We start from the raw sequence: 26,298 nt of genomic DNA on the forward strand, positions 1-26,298 counted from the left end.
ACGACGACCTGCCAGAGTTAATCTACTGGATGACGATGTTTTTTTTTTATTTTGTCATCGCACTGTGACGAATCTGACGATTGCCTGCCCTGCTTCGAAGTCAGACCGATTTTCGTACGATGCGATAATTAATCGGCGATTAGCATTGCCAACTACGGAGCGTACAATCTAAGAACGAAGCACACGGATTCTGGCGACATTCTTCACGTCTGTCACCCTCTGGCACTCTTCATCGAACCAGTCGTTTCGTCTTCGTCGTTGACCAGTGCCAATTATTTACCTACTTCCCGCGCCATTGTCATGCTTTCATGGCTGTTGACATCGCCAGGAACGTCGATTCTTCTCAACTGCTCGTCTAACTGCTGGTGGTACTTTGCGGCTACCCCATCCATCCAACATTTGTCGGATATTGAAACGCAGCATTCATCCTGTTAGTTCTGGACGCTGGATAAACTCGTCCGAATTTTAGCTACACCGAGATAATGACCCGAGTCGATATTAGGGCTTCGAAATTTCCTGACAGCCATGACATCTGAGAAATGTCGCCCATCAACCAGCACGTGATCTATTTGAGACCATGCACAAAAGATTAGCTCTAACTTTCCAAGAAGACATGGTCATTGACTGTTTTACGATAAACTTGCGACGATCGACGCGCCACCATATTCCATATAACGGAGTGTATTAGAACCTGGGAGGGAGGCACCGATACTACACACGAAATATGACACAAAGTTATTTCAAACTGCAAGAAAACTCCAGCTTGCCAACGACAATCAAGGCAGACTTGATGAAAATCACTAGTTTTCTTTTGTTGTGTTCCTTCGATCGTTCTGGACAAACATGGAAAAAGGGCCAAAGTTTTCTATGCATATAATTTTCGTTTTTATTGGAAAAAGTAAAATGATGCGTATTTGGGTACTTAATATTCAATCAGAATAAAATTTACTATTGTAACCTTACTTTTGAATTAGCATGAATAGCTTTTCAACCGATTTTTTGTCACATTTGATAAAATGCAAAAATATGTTTTAATCAATTACGCGCTTTTATCATGTTTGTCCATTGTTTTAGATCTGGGCTCACAGTGACAGTTCGTGACAGTAGAATCTCGGCTCACCTTGACGTACATAAATTTCGTATTGGTTTCTCCCTCCCAGATTAGAACCAACTTGGAGGTGATTATTTGGAGGTTATTTGGCAATTTGGAGGTTAAAATCCCCTCTAAACACTAGCGATTTTGCGGTGGGATGTTGACGTTTGATGACGAATAGCGTAAAGCTTACAGTCGGCTTCTTCTTCTTGGCATTACGTCCTCACTGAGACAGAACCTGCTTCTCAGCTTAGTGTCCTTATGAGCACTTCTACAATTTTTAACTGAGAGCTTTCTTTGCCAAAGTTGCCATTTTCGCATTCGCATATCGTATGGCAGGTACGATGATACTCTATGCCCAGGGAAGTCAAGGGAATTTCCATTACGAAAAGATCCTGGACCAACCGGGAATCGAACTCAGGCGACTTCATCATAGCTTTGCTTTGTAGCCGCGGACTCTAACCACTCGGCTTAGGAAGGCCGCTTCCATGCTTACAGTATGGGTCATCAAAATCAAAGGAATACCCAAATGAAATTATTTCCAAAGATAAAAAAAATATTTATTTACAGAAACAGCATTATAGTATAAGTATTTTGACATAGTTAACATTCTTTATCTAGTCATTCCTTTCAGTATTCTAGGCGTTGGAAATTGAACCCCTTTTCTAAAGTATCGTATCTCGGCGGTTGCAACGACAGAATATAAAAGTGATATCCTAAATTGAAAACCGACCATTGAAGATGAAGAAAAACCCGTCTAAAAATGAAACACGTCTCCCTCCGGGACATGCCCGATGCCGTACTTTTGTTTGTTCTCCTCCGTGTAGTCCAGGATGCGACGCAGCTTTTTCCGGTTGAACTGCTTCTGCTTGAAGTAGATTTTCAGGACACCTTTGACCACAACGAAGGCAAACCCTCCGACCAGTACCCGTTGGAAGTTGTTCCGAATGGAGTCGAAGAAGACTCGGCCCACGATGGAGGAAACGGTGGGAAGCAGAAGGGCACCGCAGAGCACCCGGGTGGCGGACAGCGGATCGGACGTTACGACCGTTCCCGGCGGCAGTGGGTTTGCTGCCGGGGGAGTGCCTCCATTGGCATCGCCGGAGAGGGGACTTCTGCCGTAAAGCGGGTCGTAGTCCATGTTTCTGAAAGAATCAATTTCAAATATATTAGTGTAAGAATTAAGTACTGAGTAATCCAAGGTTGTAGATACCTTGGGCATAATTAATGGAAAAAAAACAGGGCTGGTAGCGGCCAGATAGCTAAAAAATAGTAACATTAGTGACTAAAATAAACAAAATAGCGACTAAAAGGTAATTAAAGCTACAATTATTATTCTAATAAACATGTCTTGAATTGAAAATACGGTCATAGACATTATCAACCGTGTGGATGTTTCTACTTCGCTGAAAATTCCCGAGATGGTAACAAATCTATTGTCGGTGAGTACTATTTGTAAGCGAGGCCACAAAGTGGTATTCACGGCCAGCAAGTGCGAAGTCTGGGACGATAGTGGTGCGCTTGTCGTTACCAGAGTTGAAGAAGGTGGTCTGTACCGTGTCAATCGGCCTGGCGGTGTTTCTGGCGAACAGCATCGAATTGTGACACAGGCGACTTGGCCACTTGAATGAGGACAACTTAAAGAAGCTCAAGGTAGCCAGTGGAATAGATTTCAAGAATGAAGCGCTCGTTGATCACGTCTCCTGCCTTGAGGGTAAGCAGGCACGACTCCCATTCCCAACCAGCGATTCGAAGGCAAAGGACTTGCTAGAGCTGGTACACTCCGACCTGTGTGGTCCCGTGGAAGTACCATCGTTCGGAGGAAGCCGTTATTTTATTACTTTCGTGGACGACGCCAGTAAGAAACGGAATGGAAGAACCAGGCTCTTGAAGCGTTCCAGAAATTCAAGGCTCGGTAAGAAGCTGAAGGTTCTACGAACATATAACGGTACGGAGTACATCAACAAAAGCTTTCGTCAAGTTCTGGAGCGAGAAGGTGTTCGGCATCGAACTACGTGCCCGTATACACCCGAGTAAAAAGGTGTCGCCGAGCGCATGAACCGTACACTTGTGGAGAATGCACGGTGCATGCTCAACGGTGCGAAGATCTGAAGGGTGTTCTGGGCGGAAGCTGTCTGGACTGCTGCCTACCTGGTAAATCGATGTCCAACGCGGTCTTTGGAAAGCATGACCTCGGAACAAGCGTGACGGAAAAGAAGCCGAATCTGAAGCATTTGAAAGTTTTTGGATCCAGCGTGATGACGCACGTTCCGAAAATCAAACGGAAGAAGTTTGATCCCAAGTCGAAGCAAGGAATTTTCGTTGGGTTCTGCTGCAGCCGCAGGGAGTAGAACAGAGGAACGGAAAAGTCTGCAGATTGAAGAAAGCGCTCTATGGCTTGAAGCAGTCGAGTCGAGTGTGGAACGCTCAACTGGACCGTGTTCTTCGAAAATTTGGCCTCATTCGTTCGACACAAGATCCTTGCTTAAGGAGATGATGTTCGTTATGATTTACGTGGACGATTTCCTTATCTTCACCAACGATCGGAACCTGAAACGACAACTGAAGGCGTATTCGAGCGAGCATTTCAAAATGAAGGATCTCAACGAGGCCAAGTACTGTTTGGGAATCCGAATCACGAGGAAGTGAGAGGAAGGACCAGGCGACAATGTTTCCGTGCACCTTCAGTAGAAATCCGGAAACGCATTTCCGGTCGCATTCGTCGCTTGCGAAGTCGGAGTCCACGTAAGCAGCTACCCTTGGTTCCTTCGGTTTTCTTCTGTAAACTAATCCTAACTTCTTCGTTGCTTGCAGGTATCGGAGGACGCGCTTGGCATGCTTCCAGTGTTCTTCACAAGCAGCATCCTGCAACCTCGCTACTTGAGCCCGATCGGAACGATTTTTCACATTCGGGCAGGCAAACTTCTTATGCCCGATTTCTCCACAGTGGTAGCACTTATCGGCGAATTTCGATGATTGTGGCCGTCGATTTCCGAATCCGGCCGCCAACACCACTCCATCAGATCCGCTCGCAGCACTCGAACCAGATTCTCTTCCAGATCACTTTTGCTCCTTCGCTAGAAGGCGTGCTTTGACGGTCTCAAGCTTCAGTTGGTCGTCCAAATTTTCCATCGCTGTGGTAACCACGTCGTAACTAGGTGGCAACGAAATAAATAGTTGGCTCACCAGGTCGAGCTCGAAAGTTGGGTCTTCACCCGGAACTTCCACCTTTACCGGCAAACTGCACAATTCCTGCTTTCTTCGCACTGGACATCTTGGAGCTGGAACGGCTTCGAGAACTGTTCACTTTTCACTGGCTCTTAGGCATGGCATGAATCAAATATCCACATTCCGGAAGCGATTCAAATGTCTCCAGTTGGTGAAGAGCGATTGTGAAGACATAATCAGCTATGGAGGACACGTGAACCGAGCCTGTGAAAATTTTCAATTCCAGAACCTCACTCTCGATCGTTTCAAGTGCCTGATGTTTGTCAGCGGATTGAAAGCCCCGAAGTACGCCGATGTTCGAGCAAGATTATTTTCAATTCTGGAAAACGAAAAGCCTGAAGCTCCAGCCACTCTCCAGTTGTTAATTGACGAGTATCAACGCCTTGTCAACCTGAAGGAAGACACCACGATCATCGAACAGCAGGGCAGTTCAAAATCAATGGTTCACGCCGTCAGGGACAGGAAGAGCGCAACGCATCAGAAAGTTTCCGTGAAGCAACGTAATATCCCGAAATAAAATCACTGCACTTAAAACCACGTCTTGAGCACACGGACGCCTGATATTAAAAGAGGCCAGTTATTGGCAATGGCCGTTCTTTCTAATTTCAGTTTTCCCACTTTCCGTCATTCCAATCATTTTTAGCTTTAGCCATCCTTTCTGCCATACTGCAGCATTGGTAGCAAATAAACCTATTTGCAGCGGTACTGAACCCTATCACTCCTGTGGTATTTCTTCTGTTCTTGCACAAGAAACGTGAAGGGTCCAACAAACAACAATATAAATAAAAACAAAAATCCACAATTTGTAACCAACCGGTTACAAACTTGGCAAGCCGAAGATGAAACCATTATCAAGTCAAGCCTCCAACGCTTCGGGCGAACCACTTCTGCTGCTCGGTGAGTTTGACTGCAATGTAACGCTAAAGGGCACAACCAAGCGAGGCCGATGTTTCGTGACATCCGTACGAAATCTCAATCTGATGGGCATCGAATGGATTGACCTATTCAACCTCTGGTCGATTCCGTTTGATACAATCTGCAATCAAGTCGTTGTACCTTCAAGCAGTGGTGGAAAGAATCATGCCGTTTACGCAAAATGAACCAATATTAAGCAGGATCCACACTCACACGCTCACGAACCAACAGCGACCGATTTGATCACAGATTCTTGCATCGGAGAACCAGAACAAAACAAATGTAAAAAGAGCGTGATTGCTGGATGAGCAGAGTCTGCTCACAGCCGTTCTTTTTTCCGTTCATAGCTATTTTTGTGAATAATTGGATGGATTATGATTATAATAGATAGATTACGAACTAATGTACGACAGTATTGATAAAATTGACCGATATGTGGTGTTATTGTAGAAATATCACAGGGAATCGGTTGCGTGATTGCATGTCAAAATAAAATGATGCGATGCCTTTTACAGTATATGTGTTCGGGCGATCGTGAGCAAAGAAAGCAAGAACGCAATCGCACAAAATGAACCACCGATGCGGTGGCATTTTTCTGGTGTGCATGAACAGACTCTGTTCACCGTTTTACAGCACTGCCTTCAAGGCAAGAAATCGAGCGAGAAATTCAACAACTGAAGATGAACCATAAGGACGTTTTCAGCGAATCGCTTGGGTTGTGCAACCGCACGAAGGTCCAGCTGCAACTGAAGCCGGGAAGCAAGCCAGTTTTCTGCCCAAAATGACCTGTTCCATTTCATTCCGTTCCGATGATCGATGCTGAACTCAATCGACTTCAAAGCCTAGGAATCATTACACCTGTTGATTTTTCGGAATGGGCAGCACCGATCGTTGCTGTCAAGAAACCGGATGGCAGAGTTCGGATTTGCGCGGATTACTCGACCGGACTTAACAACGCACTGGAAGCCAACAACTATCCGCTGCCCACACCTGAAGAAATTTTTGCACAGCTGGCAGGAAGTCACGCTGAATCGTTGAACCTAGTGCTACAAAGACTAAAGGACTGGGGATTTCACCTGAAGATGCAAAAATGCAAGTTTTTTCAAACTGAAGTCCGCTACGTAGGTCACATTACCGACCGCAATGGTATCCGTCCAGACCCGGAGAAAGTGAAGACCATTTCAAGAATTCCTCCACCGCAGAACATTTCTGAATTGCGATCGTTTCTTGGAGCCGTGAACTACTATGGTAAGTTTGTTCCAAACATTCACGACCTGCGTCACCCTTTGGATCAACTACTGCGGAAGGACGTCAAGTGGAATTGGAGTGCCGATTGTCAACGATCTTTCGAAAAATTCAAGCATGTGCTGAAATCCAACCTTCTCTTGACCCACTACAATCCAAAGTTATCAATTGTTGTTGCTGCAGACGCATCGAAGACAGGAATTGGAGCCGTAATCTTCCACAAGTTCCCGAACGGAAGCTTGAAAGCCATTCAACACGCTTCACGCTCTCTCACAACTGCAGAGCAAGCATATGGACATCCGGAAGAAGAAGCCTTAGCCCTTGCGTATGGTGTAACCAAGTTCCACAAGTTTCTAATGGGAAGAAGATTCACGCTCCAGACGGATCACAAGCCACTTTTGTCGATTTTCGGATCGAAGAAAGGCATACCAGTGCACACCCCCAACCGGCTGCAGCGCTGGGCTCTCATCATGCTGAATTATGATTTCGACAATGAATATGTTTCGACCATCGAATTTGGATGTGTTGACATGCTTTCCCGCCTCATCGACCGAAGCTTGCGTCCAGAAGAAGACTACATCATCGCTTCAGTTTCGCTAGAAGAAGATTTCTTTCTCAGCACTCCAAGATGCCACAAAAAGTGCAAGATTCTCCAGCAAGTGAAACGGTACATTCTGGACGGATGGCCAGCTGTTTCCAAGCAAGTAGCTCAAGAAGTTCAACCGTACTACAACCGACGTGAATCTCTCAGCATAATCAGTGAATGCGTACTGTTCAAGGAAAGAGTGATCGTTCCGGAGACTTTTCGACGACGCTGTCATGTCTACCTATATCAAGTGATATTCCTTATGACTCCGGTACCTTTTATTTGTTCGTACCTACGGATTTTCTGAGCTATAAATACTGGCTGCTGTAAGCGCAGAAGAGGAGACTTCCCGAACTGTGTACTGATTAACATATTATTTTATTCTTTATTTACAGGATATAAAAGTGGCGACGAGGATCATGGAAACGTGTGTTGGCGATTATCGTTTTTCTTTGAGGTGGCGAGTTTGCCAATTTTATTTATTTGAGTATGGTGAAATTGCCAATTTGAGTTGAACTAAATTGTTCTTTAGAGCTGACGAAATTGTTCTTTAGAGCTGACGAAATTGTTCTTTAGAGCTGACGAAATTGTCGTGTATTGTGAACATAGTTGTTCTTTTGTGAAGCGATATATTATATTGAGATGAACGAAATTGTTCTTTAGTGTTGACGAAGTTGTCAAATGTAATGTTGAGCAATATGAATCCAATGATTTGAATGTTTCGTTGTAGTCACCAAAGTACTATGAACATACAATTGTGAATTTTTTAGGTATATTTCCGATTGTTCGTTGTATGAGTTTTTATAACGTGAAGGTGGCTTTTGGAAGTGCTATTAGAAAGTTTCTAAAGGAGATAGGACTGTCATGTCTACCTATATCAAGTGATATTCCTTATGACTCCGGTACCTTTTATTTGTTCGTACCTACGGAATTTCTGAGCTATAAATACCGTACACCCCCGTTAATTTGAACGATACCTCATGCAAACCATCGGGGTTCATTTTTAATTTGAACATCTAGTCACCCTAGAATCGTGTTTCTGGTCACCTCTTTCACTGTTTTGTTTTGATTCTGCGTTCCGTTTCACTTTACTCCGTTCCAGAAGCTAAATGACGTTTGAACCATTTTTAATCTGAACGATGTGCAAATTAGCGGGGTACAAATTAAAAAGTGTTCAGATTAAATGTGGTCAAACCAACGGGGGTACCCGGTACTGGCTGCCGTAAGCGCAGAAGAGGAGACTTCCCGAACTGTGTACTGATTAACATATTATTTTATTCTTTATTTACAGGATATAAAAGACGTGGCCATCCTGGCGTGGTACGAATGAAATCAATCGTCCGCAACTACGTGTACTGGCCCGGAATAGATGGTGAAATTGATGATTTTGTCCGACGTTGCGTTCATTGTGCTACTGCTGCCAAGGCTCCTGTCAAGACGAAGCCAGAGCCATGGCCTGCTACTGAAAAACCGTGGCCCGCATCCACATAGACTACGCCGGACCGATAGATGGCAACTACTTTCTGGTGGTCGTTGATCCTTTCACTAGATGGCCTGAAGTAGTGCTGACCAAATCAATAACGGCAAAAACGACGATTAAGCTCCTCAAGCAGATGTTCTCAACGTTTGGAATTCCCGAGACCGTGGTAAGTGACAACGGAACACAATTCACCGGTTCGGAGTTCCAGAATTTTTGCAATTTTTTTGAAATTCGTCACATCCGTACGGCTCCGTACCACCCCCAGTCAAACGGGTTGGCGGAACGTTTTGTGGACACCGTGAAGAGAAGCGTGAAGAAAATTCGTTCGGGAGGAGAGTCCCTAGAAGATGCTAGGACGGCCAATGCGGACGGTGGCAGCTCTATTGAAACCTCCAGATAGCCATATACGTCAGAACCCCGAAGAAACAGAACGCCATTATTCTGGCTACCGAACGAGACCATAGGAACTTCGACCGAGGTGATACGGTGTATGCCCAAGTCCACCAAGCCAATTCATGGCCCTGGAATTGGAAAGGTCAACTACAAAGTATTACTCAACCAAGGCAAGCGATTAATCCGTTCTCACATCAATCAACTGAAAAACCGAGTTGAAGCAGAAATACCTCGCTGCCAAGAATCACCACTTTCCATTTTCCTTGACGAATTTGGCCTGCCACAGGAACCTGCCGAATTACCCCCAATCAACATTCAAGAACTAAATGCTGTTCATGATCAAGTTCCACTCGAAGAAGTACCAGCTTTACTAATACCTGCAGCAGAAGAACCTGAACAAGAACAACACGAAGAACCTGAGCCAACTCCAACAGACGAGCCGGAAGTTTCCGATCGACCTAGACGATTACTTAGGCTTCCGTCAAAACTTCAAGGATATTGGCTATTCTAAGGGGGAGATGCTACATCAAGGCAACCCATGAAATGTTGGCCTTGACAGAACAAATAATTTTTCAATTCATTATATGTCCAACCACCAAATAGAATAGACGTTAAACTAGAAACCACCATTGTTTTATTCTACGGACGTATCAACTATCATTGTAGGGTAGATGTACCAATAGTGGAGGTACTAAGCACGATTGAACTTCATTTAACTGCCTTAATTCAAGAAGCGCAATTAATGCACATGTTGATGTTGTAACGGGAAGTAACGACCATTGATTTAATGAGAAAAATGATTTCATCGTAGTAATCCACGGCATGTCAGTGTAAAATAATACCTCCACTATTGGTACACTGTTCCTTTAGTTGCGGTATATTTTTAATTTGTGTTCCTATAGTTGCGGTATCCGTTGTTTTCTTATGGAATCCTCCACTATAGGAACACTTTACCGCAACTATTGGTACAAGCAAGAACAGTTTTAACAATTTTAGTGATATTTCATCAGTTTTAAAGCAATTTGAACGCTCTTTTCAACTATTCCGTGTATCAACAAGCCAATACGTCGATTGGCAGAGTCGGTTCTGTCGCTCAAGCATTAAAATCAGTGAAAACGGCACTACCGCAACTATAGGAACACCCACAACTAAGGGAACACTTACCCTATATAATTAGTGCACAACCCAATAAATTTTCAGTTTAATCGGTTCACTAAAACTAGAGATTTGCTTCTGCAAAGATAATTGTTAGAGTGACACAAAAGATAGGGAAAATAACACGGTCTCCCGTGTCACCTTAAGCGAATTGAAGATTGAAGTGAATTAATTTTTATTTGCTGGTAGTCTACTCAGCCCTATAGTTAACATCAAGTAAGAAACTATTGTCAACGACAGACCAAATCTTTATGTGGCGGCAGATCCTCCAATAGTGTCGCGAATATCAAGCCCCTACGCACCACCTATTCATCGACCGCTAAGAGCTATGGAAGATTATGGACTAGAATGGTTTTCCCGGGAAACTGACTAGACTGATTAAAGCAACGATGGATAGTGTACAGTGCTGTGTGAAGATATCGGGTGCATTATCGGACCCGTTTGAAACACGCAAAGGACTTCGACAAGGCAATGCACAGTATTTCGATCGGCCGAAATCGTGAACTTAATTCTGTAGCACCTTTAAACGTGATTTTTTCGGAATGATGTCTTCGGACGAAAATTTTCTAAAAATATAGCGCATATATTGACGGTAAATGTTAGTTCGCAACTTTGCCACGGGCGGCGCTGAGAATATTTTTTTAAAAAATGACGATCTTTAAGGTGAAACAGTTTGGAATCAACTTCTAAGATTGCACTAAAACTTCAAAGGCAAAAATCTCGCGAAGAAAGCATCCCACAACAGTGCACTTTTTATTTTGGCTTTGTGCACTACCAGAAAGCTTAAAATAAGAAGATCAGGAACATTTGCCAACTTTTCCTCCAGTTTTGTGCCTTTGAAAACGTGAGTAGGTGGAGAAGTCGGCCATTGACCGGCCATATTTGCATTCCGAGATGTTTCACCTTGAATATGATGTCTTCGGAAAAGTTGTAGATAATTCAAATACAAACAACTTTGCCAAAGACACCTAGTGTGTATTCAGCCGCATTTCCAAAATACGGGAGTATTTTATGAACGACCCTCTAAAACTAGTTTTTCTCCGGTATTTTGAAAATACGAAGCTTCCGGTAGCAACAATGTTCTACAAAATTATGTAAACAGTCAAAATGAATCATTCTCTAGAAGACACTAGTCTTCTAACGATCAAGGAAAAGCAGTTATAACTGTTTAAGTGCAAAAATCAGTCATTTTTGGGGTCCGTGTATTTATTTGGGTGGCAGCTGGTGGCAGATGGAACCTAGTAGGTGCTAGTAGGATTCAAAATACATCATTAGTAGTTGTAAATGTCGATAGTGTCATTAGTATCCACGAGTATCCCTTTTACTTAGAGGAAGTTTCATCAATGACTCTTATTACCTTGTAGTACTTAGTTATATGATGGGTAGAGAGCTATGTGGCTCCATACTTCTTCTTTTTCTTCTTCTTGACACATTCTTCATCATTACGCACAACTAATAGGTTCCAAATACATTTTTGAAGAAAGTTCTCAATTGATCTTTACAAAATGACTCGCCATACAACTATTTTTCGCTTGCAGTTTTAGCTATTTTTCGTACATAGACACTATAGTAAGTATGCTATGCAAATTTGATGAAATATTCACTATATACTGAATCAGTATTCCGTGAATCAACTCAGTGTTTAAATGTTAACGCAGTTCTTATGGTTGCAACACTCATTTACAAAATTATCTGATATTGAAGCACTTGCCTGATTTTGGATTTGAATTTGATACATCACTTAATTTGCTACTCACCGCATCGTTCTTGCACGTGTCATGTAGTAAACACTAGCCTGCTAGTTCATCTTTTTGGTCTTTTAGTGCTATTATTCGACCAATTTAGCGTGTCAGCAGTATAATGCTAGCACGCAGAGCGAATTAAAGTGCTATTTGGTTACTTGGTATGTACGAAAAAAAATCTCAAGTGAAAAATAGTTGTAGGGCGAGTCATTTCGTAAAGCGTCTTTTCAGGAGATTGAGAACTTTCTTCAAAAATGTATTTGGAACCTATTGGTTGTGCGTAATGATGAAGAATGTGTCAAGAAGAAGAAAAAGAAGAAGTGTGGAGCCACATAGCTCTCTACCCATCATATAACTAAGTACTACAAGGTAATAAGAGTCATTGATGAACCGTCCTCTAAGTATAAGGGATACTCGTGGATACTAATGACACTATCGACATTTACAACTACTAATGATCATTCCTTGCTTAGCGCTTGCACGAGTCGGTCGACAGGATCCCGGTCTCATCGTACGGCACTTTTTGCAGAGTTTATTCAGGCCTTTTTCCCCACCGCCCGCGTGGATTTTTGGTTTAATTTGTGAGTTAAACAAGTTGCAGTTTTGTGCAAAGTGAGTGCTTAGACGATTGCGCTTTGCGAAGGAAGCGAACTAGTGAAGCTAGTATCGTTCCACCGCAATAAAATCATCGCCCATCATCAATTATCGGTGATTGATTTTCTCCCGCACCGAGAACAACAACAAGGCAGAAGGCAGACCCGGTCGGTCTGCTACCTACGGCGCGTGGACGTTCTCCTGCTGCAGAACGGATAAGTATCCATTATCTATTGAATTGCTTTCGCATCTCCGAACAACAGTGTTGAGTTCAAGGTTGTTTTTCGCTTCTCCTCTGTCTCTCTCCCGGTGCAATTTTGCCCGTATAGGAGAGTTGGGTACAAAATAGCCCACCGATTGGTTAAGTTTTTTTTTCTCGAATTTTTTTTTTGTGAATTTGTTTTACCCATTTAGGGGAGGTGTGTACAAAATAGTCCGCTGATTAATAATTTTTTTTACACATTTTTTTTTGTTTTTTTTTTATTATTATTATTATTTTTTTTTTTTTTCTTCGTTTGGTTGCGGTTGAGCTTTTTTCCGCATGGACGAATCGGAAGGAGGCGATACGCCTCCTAAAGATCTCGTTGCTTGAACGCGGTTTTATCAACCGTCTTCGGCTGGGCCTTGGGTTGTCTATTTCCGGCGCAAAAATAAGATTTTGAATGTGCTCTCGATCTCAAGAGAGCTGACGCGTAAATATCCTGGGATCGTTATTCACCAAGTGAAGCAATCCAAGCTGCGTGTAACTGCACCTAGTTACAAAGCAGCGAATGCTCAGCATGAGGCTTTTACTGTGGAGTATTTTATCTACATACCTGCCAGAGAGGTCGAGGTGGAAGGGAAAATCATCGACGCAAGTCTGACATGCGAAGACATTAAGACTGGCAAAGGCGTTTTTGAGAACCGGTCCATTCCTGATGTGGCTATACTGGATTGTAAACAATTACAATCAGTTTCCATGGAAGGAAATAAAAAAGTGTTTTCACCGTCAGCCTCGTTTCGTGTAACTTTTCCTGGTTCCGTTCTCCCGAAATTTGTTTGCATTGATAGTGTTTTTTACCCAGTGCGCCTTTACGTGCCGAAGGTATTCAATTGTACCAACTGCAAACAGCTTGGTCATAGTGCTAGCTTTTGCGACAACAAGCCCCGTTGTGGCAAATGCAACCAAGCTCATTTAGAAGATGCTTGCACACAGGAAGCTGAAAAATGCAGCTACTGTAGCAAGGATCTGCATGACTTGCAGAAATGCCCGGCATACAAAAGGCGCATTCGAAATGAGAGTCGCTCAATTGTGAAGCGCTCCAAGAAGACGTATGCGGAAATGGTGAAAGCTTTAAATTTCAATAAACCGATGGGGGAGATTCTTCGGAGGTACACGCACCCGGTAAAAGAAAGTCTCCATCTTCTCCGGGACTGCGCCGTAAGGTATTGAAATCTTCCCTCAGAAGTTTGCCTAATTCCAAAAGAGGTGGGGCAAATTTGAAAATCCCGAAGAAACAGGTCTTTGATGCTTCCGTTCCGTGCTGCAGCAAAGATCTGCCGCCCCCGCCTCCACAGATAAAATACACTTCGAAAAGAAGCTCTAGACAAGAAAGCAAAAGAAATGCTACTGAAGTCCCTCGCTCTTCCTCGAAAACCCCCCGGGCTAAGCGAGGACTGATAACTTTTACGGCCCTTGTGGATCGCATATGTAATGCTCTCGGAGTTTCAGACTCATTCAGAGGCATACTCGACCTTTTTCTCCCCGCAATAGAAGAATATCTCAGGGAATTGACTATCTCGTGGCCCCTCCTAGCTTCGATCATATCTTTCGATGGCTAATTCATCAAGTGAGGTACAAGATATGATCACTGTGCTACAGTGGAACTGTCATAGTCTAAAACCTAAATTAGACACATTTAAATTTTTGCTTCACAATTCCGATTGTGATATATTTGCACTCTGTGAAACATGGCTTTCTTCTGAAGATGATCTTAACTTCTACGATTTTAACATTATACGCCAGGATCGAGATGATAATTACGGGGGGGGGGGTGCTTTTAGGGATCAAAAAGTGCCATTCATTCTACAGAATCCCCATCCCGACTCATCCAGGCATAGAAATCGTTGCTTGCCAAATAAACGTAAAGGGTAAAGATCTTTGCGTAGCTTCTGTTTATATTCCTCCAAGAGTTTCAATAAACCGCCGTCATCTTTGGAATGCAGTCTCCATGCTCACATCTCCAGTTTTAATACTGGGTGATATGAACTCACATGGTACTGGATGGGGCGAATCTTATGACGATTATAGAGCGGCTATTTTCTATGACTTATGCGACGATTTCAACTTGAACGTTTTGAACACAGGTGAAGTGACACGTATTTCATCCGACGGCAAAGAAAGCCGTCTTGACCTGTCTTTAGGATCAAGTTCACTATCATTCGATTGCATGTGGAAGGTTATCGATGATCCCCATGGTAGTGATCACTTGCACATAATAACCTCTATCAGAACTAATTGTGAAAGGTCAGAACAGTCAATTCAGGTTCCTTTTGACCTCACTAGGAATATCGATTGGCAAAAATTTGCATCAGCGGTAACTTTTGGTATCGAATCATTCAACACTCTCCCACCGTTGGATGAGTATCGATTCCTAACAGAATTGATTTATAAAAGTGCATTAGAATCCCAAAACCAACGAGTTCCAAGTGCATCCTTCAAAAGACGACCAGCCACACCTGGTTGGGATGATGAATGCACTCAGTTGTATCGAGAAAAATCTAACGCCTTTAAAGCTTTTCGTAGATATGGTACCTCAAAACTTTATTTAGAGTACTCGAAGCTCGAAAAAAGACTGAAGAATCTTATTAAAGCGAAGAAGCGTAGCTATTGGCGACGTTTCATCGATGGCCTCTCACGAGAAACTTCAAAGACGACGCTTTGGAGAGTGGCTCGCAACATACGAAACCGCTCATCCTCAAATGAGAGTGACGAATACTCCAATCGTTGGATATTCAACTTCGCAAAAAAGGTCTGTCCAGACTCAGTTCCAGCTCATCCGCCTTTTTGGGAAACTCCAAGAGACGACTCTTTGGACAGACCATTCACTATGCTGGAATTTTCTATGGCTCTTCTTTCATCAAACAACTCCTCTCCGGGACGCGATATGATTAAGTTCAATCTTCTTAAAAATCTCCCTGATATCGCTAAAAGACGGTTGCTTGACCTGTTCAACTCATTCATGGAACACAACATTGTTCCACCTGAATGGAGACAGGTCAAAGTAATAGCTATTCAAAAGCCTGGGAAACCAGCGTCTGATCATAATTCGTACCGCCCGATCGCTATGTTATCATGTTTAAGGAAATTGTTAGAAAAAATGATCCTATCGCGACTCGATCACTGGGTCGAATCAAATAATATGCTCTCCAGTACTCAATTTGGCTTTCGCAAGGGCAAAGGAACAAACGATTGTCTAGCGTTGCTTTCATCAGATATTTAACTAGCCTTTGCTGACAAGGAGCAATTGGCTTCAGTTTTCTTGGACATTAAGGGCGCTTTTGATTCAGTTTCCATAGAAATATTGTCAGAAAGCCTGCACAATAGTGGACTACCTGGAATGTTGAATAATTTCTTGTACAATTTGTTGTCAGAAAAACACATGAGTTTCACTCTCGGTCAACTGACAACTTCCAGAATTAGCTATATGGGTCTTCCCCAAGGCTCATGTCTAAGTCCCTTGCTTTATAATTTTTATGTTAAAGATATTGACAACTGTTTGGAAGAACCATGCACGGTTAGACAACTTGCAGATGATGCTGTGGTCTCTATGAAGGGCCCACGAGCAGAAATTCTGCAAAGACCATTGCAAAATTCCCTTGATAATCTATCCATTTGGGCTAGAAACTTAGGGATCGAGTTTGCTCCGCAAAAAACTCAACTGATTGTATTTTCTAGGAAGCGGAATCCTGCCCAACTAAAGCTTAAGCTTTTGGGAACAGACATCGACCAGTCTTTGACTTCAAAATACCTTGGGGTCTGGTTTGACTCAAAAGGCACTTGGCGAACCCATACTAGGCATTTAACGGAAAAATGCCAACAAAGGATCAATTTTCTACGAACAATTACCGGAACATGGTGGGGTGCTCACCCGGAAGACCTCATAAAACTCTATAAAACAACTATTTTATCTGTTCTAGAATATGGCTCTTTCTGTTTTCTCTCAGCAGCAAACTGCCACCTGATTAAATTGGAACGAATTCAATATCGTTGTTTGCGTATCGCCTTAGGGTGTATGCACTCAACACATAATGCGAGCCTAGAGGTTCTGGCAGGGGTTTTACCGCTACAGAACCGATTCTGGGAGCTTTCGCTAAGAATACTTATTAAGTGTGGAGTGAGCAACACACTCGTTATCGAAAATTTCGAAGAATTGCTCAAACTGAATGCCCAGTCAAAATTCATGAGAGTTTATCTCTACTACATGTCATCTGACATTAGCCTTCCACGTTATAACCCTCCACGTGTACGCTTCACCAATGACAGTTCCTCTGTTGAATATGATCTGTCCATGAAACAAGCTATTCATGGAATTCCAGATCAACTTCGATGTATTACTATCCCACGTATTTTTAATGCAAAGTACAAGAATGTCGATTCCTACAGGAGATATTTCACTGACGGGTCCCGTATAAATGGATCCACTGGCTTCGGTGTCTTTAATGAAAACTCTTCCGCCTTCCGAAAACTTCAGGAACCTTGCACGGTTTATGTTGCTGAGCTGGCAGCAATCAACTTCGCTTTGGGGATGATCTCAAACATGCCCGCAGACCACTTTTTCATCTTCTCGGATAGCCTCAGTTCTATTGAGGCACTCCGATCGATGAAACCTGCCAAGCATGCATCTTACTTTCTTACAAAAATAAGAGAGCAGATGTGTGTACTGGTCGAAAGATCATATAAGATTACCTTTGTATGGGTCTCCTCACATTGCTTAATTTATGGCAATGAGAAAGCGGACTCTCTCGCAAAGGTGGGCGCTGAGGAAGGTGATATTTATGATAGACGAATTTCACACGATGAATTTTTTCATTTAGTACGTCAAAGTTCTCTTCAAAATTGCGCTAGAAGGTGTTATGACGGGCGGGCTTCAACATGCGGGGCACGATCTTCAATAAATCCAGCCAGTTCATCTGCTTTGCTGACGACGTTGACATAGTCGGAAGAACGTTCCAGGTGGTTTCTGAACAGTATACCAGGCTGAAACGTGAGCAGATCGGATTGGATTGAAGGTAAATACGTCTAAGACGAAATATCTGCTGGCTGGAGGAACCGAGCGAGATAGAGCTCGCATTGGCATACGCGTGATGATCGACGGGGATAAGTCCGAGGTGGTGGACGAATTTGTCTACCTCGGATCATTGATAACGTCGGATAACAGATGCAGCAGAGAAATTCGAAGACGTATCATTGCCGGAAGTCGTGCTTACTACGGACTCCACAAGACCTTGTGCTCTGGTAAACTTCACTTCCGTATTAAGTGTACCATGTACAAGACGCTGATAAGACCGGTAGTCCTCTACGGGCATGAGAAGTGGACAATGCTCGAAGAGGACCTACAAGCGCTAGGAGTTTTTGAACGACGTGTGCTTAGGACGATCTTCGGCGGAGTATGTGAGAACGGTGTATGGAGGAGAAGAATGAACCACGAGCTTGCGCAACTCTACGGTGAACCCAGTATCCAGAAAGTCGCCAAAGTTGGAAGGGTACGATGGGCGGGACACGTTGTGAGAATGCCGGACAACAATCCCGCAAAAATTGTGTTCACCGCAAATCCGGCCGGTACAAGACGAAGGGGAGCGCAACGAGCTAGGTGGTTTGACCTAGTGGAGCAGGATCTTGGAAGTGTGGGGCGATCGAGAAATTGGAGGTTGGCAGCCATGGACCGAGTTAGTTGGCGTAACATTGTGGCGCAGGTCATGTCTTAAAGGACGTAGAGCCAGCAAAAATAAATAAAAAATAAGAAACTATTGTTCTAAATAATTGCTTTATATAAATGTATAAAACTATGTTCAGGGTGGCCACCAAATATCCATTTTGAAATTCCCGCTTTTTTCCCGGTATAGTTTTCAAAATTTTCCCGGTTTTAATTGAGGGGCCCAGACGCATAAAATGACCCTTTGGTCGTTTTTATTTATTATATATACCAAAAATTGTACTTCAAGCTTTCCAATGGAATTTTAGGTGATTTTTTCGTCCAATAAGAAAATTCATAATATTCGTAGAAGATTGGTTTGTTTTTTTTTTTTTAGTTTTGGTTCAATTAGTATGGAATGAAAAATTGCTGAAAAACTATACTTCAGTCACTTATACCCCTTTGCTGCTAACCCCCTCAATTGAACCAATAGGATGGTTTCTACTCTTGAATCTTGGCACTTTTTAAGCATAGTACGCTGTACCTTTCAAGAAAAGCAAGTGAGCTGAAAACTGAATCGATTGGTCACTCGTTGGTGGTGACCAATCGATAAAGTTTTCAGCTTGAACGGCTGTTTAGTACTCTAGATTTGTGCTCTTGAAAATTTGAGGCTTGGCTTCGATGCATCTTCACCTTAAACCTTCTGTTAGAAGTTTTAAAACTCTGATTCAAAATTTTGAGTCAGATAGGTTAGTGAAAAAATCAAGCCGTGGTAGTTAAAGAAGAAAATCATAAAATATTTCGAAATATGGCCAATCAATTTGAAATATATCTAAGTTTAGTGTAGCAAAGGAAATTATTTCTACAAAATATTAAATCATTTATTTTTAAATGTTATTTTCCCGAGATTACAGATGCTCAATGGCAATATCATCATGATATGGTACTTTTTACAACTTATTTTAGGTGGTTTGTAAATTTAGAGCTTAACCCTCTAATACCCACATTTTTATTTTCGATTTAAGTATTATTTTTCGTTATCTAAAATCGTTCTAAACACGTTTTGGGCATTTATTTATTTTTATTCGCAAATTTTTAAATTTTGGTTTTTGATTTTTATAATTTTTATTTTTGAACATCCCTAGCTTTTTTCATTTTTTCTTGAAGCCTTTTCTAGTTGTTGATTTTTGGCAATAATAAAAATTTTAATTGTTACGGTATTTTGAAAAATATTAAATTTTTAATTTTTTTTCGGAGCGTATTTTATTTTCCGTGTAACTAACGGAAAACAGGTTTGAAATGATTTTAATACCACAAGGCTCTTCGTTTGTGATAGGTTAATCGTAGAAAAATATAAAAGGTACGATTTTTTATATTACACGTTAAATGAAGCCCAGGCATTTGTACGTTATATAAGAATGCAATTTTTCAAACAATTTCTAAAAATACAAAAAAGTTTCAAAAGTTCAAAAAAACTTTTCTTATATGCGTGTTATGAGTCAAGGTATAAGCCAACAATAAAATCATTTTGATTTCCGAGCTACGAATAAATACACAAAATTCCAAAGTGTACCCCGTCTAAAGGCGAGGTTGGGTATTAGAGGGTTAAAGATATTCGTTAAAAATTGTTTTCCCGGTGATCATCTCAAATTCTCGTCTTTTTCCAGCTTTTCCCGGTTCGGTGGCCACCCTGTATGTAGGTTGGGTAAACGTGAGAGAACCGGTTGGAGGTCGAATTTAGATTCACTAATGCGGAACAGCGTAGACCGTAAATCCAAGATTAATATTGTACATCGAAGGAAGCGATCGAACTTCGTAAGTCAATACTTACCCTAACTAAAATCATTACTAAAACTTCCATTTACAAACAGTCTTGGCACGGTTGTTAAGGTTAATTCGAGTTAAGTGTTTATAACAGAAGCGGGCAAGTACGCTACGGAAACAACTATTGTGAGTAAACAATGGAATATTCTTTAAAATACCAATTATTTCACGAAAATATATTTTAGCTTTCATCGGCTTATCAACCAACGATTCAAGGAAGTTTCTTTGCCTGATCCGAGCAATAATTATAGAAAAAAAATCAATCATATTCCTGGACGATATCGTGCAGAATATTTTGGAGGAATTTATAGATAAACACTTAAAATAAACAGAAATTTTTGTAATCGGAGGAATTTTTGGGAGAATTGGTGGAGAAATCCATAGTAGTGTTGCAAGAATCTAGAAGAAACCTTCAGAGAAGAATTCTTAAGTTATTTCATAACCTGTGGTTGATACGCGTAAGAATCATTGAAGGTATCTCTGGAGCCTTTATATGGTAATGTTGTGTCATGTTCAATTCACAGGGAGAAGGACAAAAGTTACTTTGGAGACCTTAAATTAAAAATAGAGACTTTTTAGAGACATGAATTACAATATAGACCATGTCTGTAAAAAGAGACCTGCTATCAGCCCTATTGGGACGTTACGCCAGAAAGAAGAAATGAAATAAATTTGTTATATGATCTTCAAGAAAGATACTAATTGACCTGCTACCAGTCCCGTGAAAATCCTAGATATACTTACGAAATCGGCAACAGCAAGCTCAGCATGGGGAACTTCCGCACGCTGAACGATTTGGTCTGCAGGAACCGCAGTATGAACTCCTCCCAGCGTATCATGCGGCCCAGAATCAACCCGACCGGAACCATGGGCAGCCCAATCAGCAGGACAATCGGTTCCGCCCTTTCCATCAGAGCCAGGCCCTCTTCGTATCCGACCGTTTGAAGGACCGTAACCGCTCCGTACGTAACTGCCGTCCAGTAAACCGATCCCACGATGACCCCCGCCGTCAGGAAGGGGCTAATCCGCTTGATCAACGTATCGATTCCCTCCAGGACATTGGCCAACGCTCCCATCGAGGGCAGGATTATGATGTACTCGCTCTGGCACTGCGGACAGCTGACCCGTTTGAATGTGTTCCCCTTCTGCTTCTCGTCGACCCAGCGCTGGAGGCAACTCTGGTGGACCCACTTGGTCGCTCCCCGGCAATTGCACGGCTGAACCCACGGGGCCCATTTATCTTCCTCGTCGGTCGCAAAACAAACCCAACAGTACCGTTCGTCGCCTTCCAGGGCCGGGCCGCTGTTGATGGCCGCAATGGATTCCGCAATCGCTGCCGAAGTCGCGCCCTGAACCGACGCCATTGTCCCGAAGTTTGTGCTTACTTGAACTCTAGAATAATCAACGGGTTGCATCAGGTTTTCGTCACGCGAGATGAGTAATGTTTTTCACCCGATAAGGATTACAGGAAACTCTCTTACCAGCTGTAAACAGAACGCGAACGTAAAGATTCCACCTCAGTGTGCACTTTCCCCCTTGGCAGATGCTAACACTCGATTTGCACGTAATTTTTCAACACTTTCAAATACGGATTTTGCTCGAAAAAGAGTAGAAAATTATTGGGAAAGTTTTGCAATATTTTGGCTGTTTTTGCGCGACACTTCCTTCCTTCTGCCTTCGTATTAATTATTTCTCTTTTGATCTGGGTTTTCGTTTTCGTTGTGCGCCTTCGGCTCTCGGTTTATCGAATGCTGTCAGTGGTGTTCTGCGACGTTAAACGTCAACCGCGCCCCAGCAGCATCAGAGCACTGCACCGTCAAAAAGTTTAATGAATCACACGCCGCCAGGTGGCGGATTGGGAATCCGAGTCATGATCTGAGATTCTCACTGGCATCCTTGGAACTGTTGGAGAGCATCAGGTACATCACACACCCTGCAGATTGACGATCCGGGACATAAAAAAAGTTTTATTTCTTAGCAGATTTCATGGTCAAAAAGTACACCAGGCAGAAGAACGGATAATTCATTAATTTGACGTTTGAGCGGTGCCAAATTCACTTGTTTCCATGGTCACATAAATAACACGGCACCACAAATACAGTGAACTCGTGCATTGGTCCATGGACCGATAGGGTCCTAAAGCCCTGTCCCAATTTTAGTGCTTAAGCACAGACAAACAGACGTAACACTTAGAACAAATCTCGATCAAAATCATACTCACGAGGATATGTACGCCCAATGCTAAACTTAGTGTGTTTGGCCGACGGGCCAACAGATGGCGGTAGTGTGTAAACATCAAACGCGAACAAAAATTATGCGAGCGCTGCGGGTGGCGGATTGGCCATCTACCATATTTTTGAATCGACCGTTAAAAAGGTGGTCGATGGACAATGATGAGAGTGTGACGACTGTTTGTCTGTGGCTTAAGTTTAGGCCAAAAACACATGTTCACTCAATTTTCTAATGTTTTCCGTTGGTTTAAGCCCAAAAAACATTTTTTTAGATTTTGTCACATCCTTTGGCTTAAACTCAAATTTTGGGTGTATTTTGTTTTCCGTGTCCCTTACGAAATGTCAGATAGGAACAACCCCAGTGGTCGAACTAAAACCCCTGTGGTGTTTTTGTAGACTAAGCGAACGTCAAACATGATCAAAAGTATCAAGGTTCATTTATGAACCAAATTTTTAAATTAAAGTTTAAACATGTTAGAGCAACCGTAACGGTGCGCGACTAAACTAAATTACATAGCGCAGTATCATTACGCTGATCCGTACCGGACGCTGCTAACCGGGGTAGCAAAATGACAGCGCTGCTTTTGGAAAGCATCGGGTGAGCAAATTTAGCAGCGCGATAGTTGCGCTGCTATTCGATTTGAATTCAAGCATACAGTGTGGGATATGAAATTCTGGTTAGAGTTTTGGAAATCTGATGCATGATGCGCATGAAGTAGAAATTTCAAAATTTTAGGAATTCGGGTAAAACTTCAAGATTTTGATAAGAATACTAAAAATCTGATGCAATTATTGGAAATCCGATAGCAGTTTATGAAGCATTCGAAAATCTTCGTAAGAATCCTCGTATCGATTTCGGAGAATTATGGGATTTTGGGATTCCAACCGGAATCTTTGGGATTCCGATTGGAATCCTTAGAGTTCCGACTGGAATCCTTGGGATTACGACTGGAATCCTTGGAATTCAGACTGGAATTCTCGTGATTTCGGCTGGAATCCTTGGGATTCCGACTAGAATTGGAAAGAGATTTTGATAATAAGCGACTGGAATCCTTGGGATTCCGACTAGAATCCTTGGGATTCCGACTAGAATCCTTGGGATTCCGACTGGAATCCTTGGGATTCCGACTGGAATCCTTGGGATTCCGACTGGAATCCTTGGGATTCCGACTGGAATCCTCGGGATTTCGGCTGGAATCCTCGGGATTCTGACTGGAATTGGTAAGAGATTGTGATAAAAATAACGACTGGAATCCTCCAAATTCCGACTGGAATCCTCCGAATTCCGACTGGAATCCTCCGAATTCCGACTGGAATCCTCCGAATTCCGACTGGAATCCTCAGGATTCCGGCAGGAATCCTTGGGATATCGTCTGGAATCCTCGGGATTTTGGCTGGGATCTTAGGGATTCTGACTGGAATCCTCGGGATTCAGACTAGAGTCCTCGGGATTCTGACTGGAATTCCAGTTGGAATCCCAAGGATTCCAGTCGGAATCCCAAGGATTCCAGTCGGAATCCCAAGGATTCCAGTCGGAATCCCAAGGATTCCAGTCGGAATCCCAAGGATTCCAGTCGGAATCCCAAGGATTCCAGTCGGAATCCCAAGGATTCTAGTCGGAATCCCAAGGATTCCAGTCGGATTCACAATAATTACGGTCAAATTTGCAATATTTCTTGTAGGATTTACAAGGATTCCGGTAGAATTGGCAAGGGTTCCAATCAAATTAGCATCCAGTCGGATTCATAAACAATCTCAAAAATTTCCGATGGAATTCTAATAATTCCGCACCAGAATATATGAATAGATATTCCAGCAGAGTTACAAAAATTCCCAACCTGAATTGATCATCATTATTTTCACAACTCATATGTTAACCCAAAAAGCAACGACCGGTACGGAAACGAGTTACTAAATATGGTAGCCACCGGTGTGAGAATGAGTGACTAAACTAAAATGACAACTCTGAAGGTGATCATTTTAATCACCCAAATAGTCGCCCCCGTTAAAGATGCTCTTATAGCCATTATTGCAATTTTAGGGAAAACTTTCCGTTTTACGGTTCAACGAAAAGCTACCGCAGCTGTCACACCACTGATTTGCACTGGTAAATCATCAGTAGGCTTCAATGATACCTTGGATACCGTCTTGATGATTGTTGTTTGTTTCTATTTTTCATAGCGTTTTCTTTTTCAAGCATACTATGATTGAATTGTTTGCTTCAATGATGGAATGATTTCGAAGCCTGCGGTAGAACATTGACAGCTGCGGTAGAACTCTGCGGCTACCGCAAACCGGAAAATTTTCTTACCAACCGTAATATTTGAGCGGGAAAAATTGCTAAAGTGTAACTACTTTAACATGCTTTTTCGTGTTAGTAAATAAAAACAAGATTTCATTAAAAATTTTAGGACCCCATTCGGTATCTTATGGTCAAGGCTGTAGAGTTGGACATGGAAGTTCATCAAATGGACGCAGTTACTGCGTTCTTACAAGGTGATTTAGGAGACGAAGAAATTTTCATGCAACAGCCTGAAGGTTTCGAAGATGGGACAAACCGAGTGTGTATGTTGAGAAAGGCGCTATATGGATTGTGTTTTCAATTGTCGGTGTACCGCGAACGAATGGCAATGCTGCCAGCTTTATTCATTTTTAATCAGTTGTACATTACAAATTCAAAGCAATAATATTTGGGTAAAATTCAGTATCATAACACCTTCCTCTGCTGTAAGATGACTCTCACCCCATATGGCTTCCGCTTCGGCCGGTTGGTTGGCTCTCCACGCACTGTTGATGGAGGATGTTGCTCAGCATACGATGACTGGTTTGGAGAGGGGCTGAGGTGGACCGTCGGAGTGCTTTGACACCCTTCAGCAGTGTCAAACTTGATCGTAGGCAACCTATTGACATTTGGTGTACTTGAAACCTGTTGATCTCGTCGACTGGCCGCACTGGGGAAGCTGTCAGCAGTTGATTCATCCTGACGCTCGCTGTGGCTGCTCAACTCTGGAGAATCCTGGTAGCCACAGAATGCCGACGTATTCGCATCCCGCACATACTTCCTGTTTCGACGATAGACTGCCTCTCCTACTTGTATTTGATAATCTCGATCGTTCAGAACCTCAGCTACTCTTCCACGAGTCCATTGCGTAGTAGTTTCCGGCTTCAACTGTACATACACTTCCTGTAGTTTTGGCAACTCCTGTGCTGCACGATCATGGTAGAATTTGAACTTCACCTTCCTTGCCTCTATGTTGTCTCTGATCCGATCAGCATCAACAGGGTTCACTTGTAGCTGGTGTTGCGGAACTGGAAATATTCCTCGAGTTTTCCTGCCCATCAGCTTCTGCGTTGGAGTGTAACCATCGGACTGCGGTGTGTTGCGCCATTCCAGTAGAGCTAGCCATACATCCTTTCCTTCCTCTAACGCCTTCTTGATGAGAATGAGATTTTTACCGATTTTGACCGCCGATTCTGCCTTGCCGTTTGCTTCATGGTGGTACGGAGCACTAGTCGAATGTTGAATACCGTACTCCGCCATCAGTGTCTTCCATTCTTGGTTTGTGAACTGTTTCGCAGAATCTGTGATCACCTGGCGAGGAATTCCGAAACGGCTAAAGTTTCGCTTCGAGCACTCAATCAGCGACTTCGTTGCTTGATTTTTGATTACATCGATCTCGAAAAAATTCGAAAAGTGGTCTACCGTAATCAGCACGATGAGCTTTTTGTCTGCATGTGAAATCTCTGCCAGGTCCATCGAGACAATCTCATAGGGAAAAGATGGGATCCGTACGCTTTGCATTGGTTCACTGGCTTGACTCGATTTGAACTTGTTGCACGCCTCGCACTTCTTGACGTAGTTGCGAATGTGATCATTCATGTTCGGCCAGTACACCACCGAACGCGCTTTCCGTAGTG

The 26,298-nt window shown here is 42.7% G+C and overlaps 1 protein-coding gene across 1 annotated transcript; it reads right to left on the reverse strand.

Moving 5' to 3' along the window:
• Positions 1-1,628: 1,628 nt before the first annotated feature.
• On the reverse strand, positions 1,629-21,860 carry LOC5577017 (E3 ubiquitin-protein ligase MARCH5). The gene is made up of 3 exons (XM_001656252.2): positions 21,631-21,860; positions 20,894-21,541; positions 1,629-2,238 (listed from the first exon to the last, which is right to left on the reverse strand). Exons 2-3 carry the CDS (start codon positions 21,511-21,513, stop codon positions 1,851-1,853), a joined length of 1,008 nt encoding a protein of 335 aa, XP_001656302.2. The 5' UTR covers positions 21,514-21,541; positions 21,631-21,860; the 3' UTR covers positions 1,629-1,850.
• Positions 21,861-26,298: the final 4,438 nt, after the last annotated feature.

This window comes from Aedes aegypti, chromosome 1 (assembly GCF_002204515.2).
Source record: "Aedes aegypti strain LVP_AGWG chromosome 1, AaegL5.0 Primary Assembly, whole genome shotgun sequence".
NCBI lineage: Eukaryota > Metazoa > Arthropoda > Insecta > Diptera > Culicidae > Aedes > Aedes aegypti.

Excerpts from the sequence above, each read along its gene's own strand:
- LOC5577017 (XM_001656252.2), bottom strand. The coding sequence starts at position 21,513 with ATGGCGTCGGTTCAGGGCGCGACTTCGGCAGCGATTGCGGAATCCATT. Across the intron at positions 2,239-20,893 it reads AGCTTGCTGTTGCCGATTTC|AAACATGGACTACGACCCGC; the intron begins GTAAGTATATCT and ends TGATTCTTTCAG.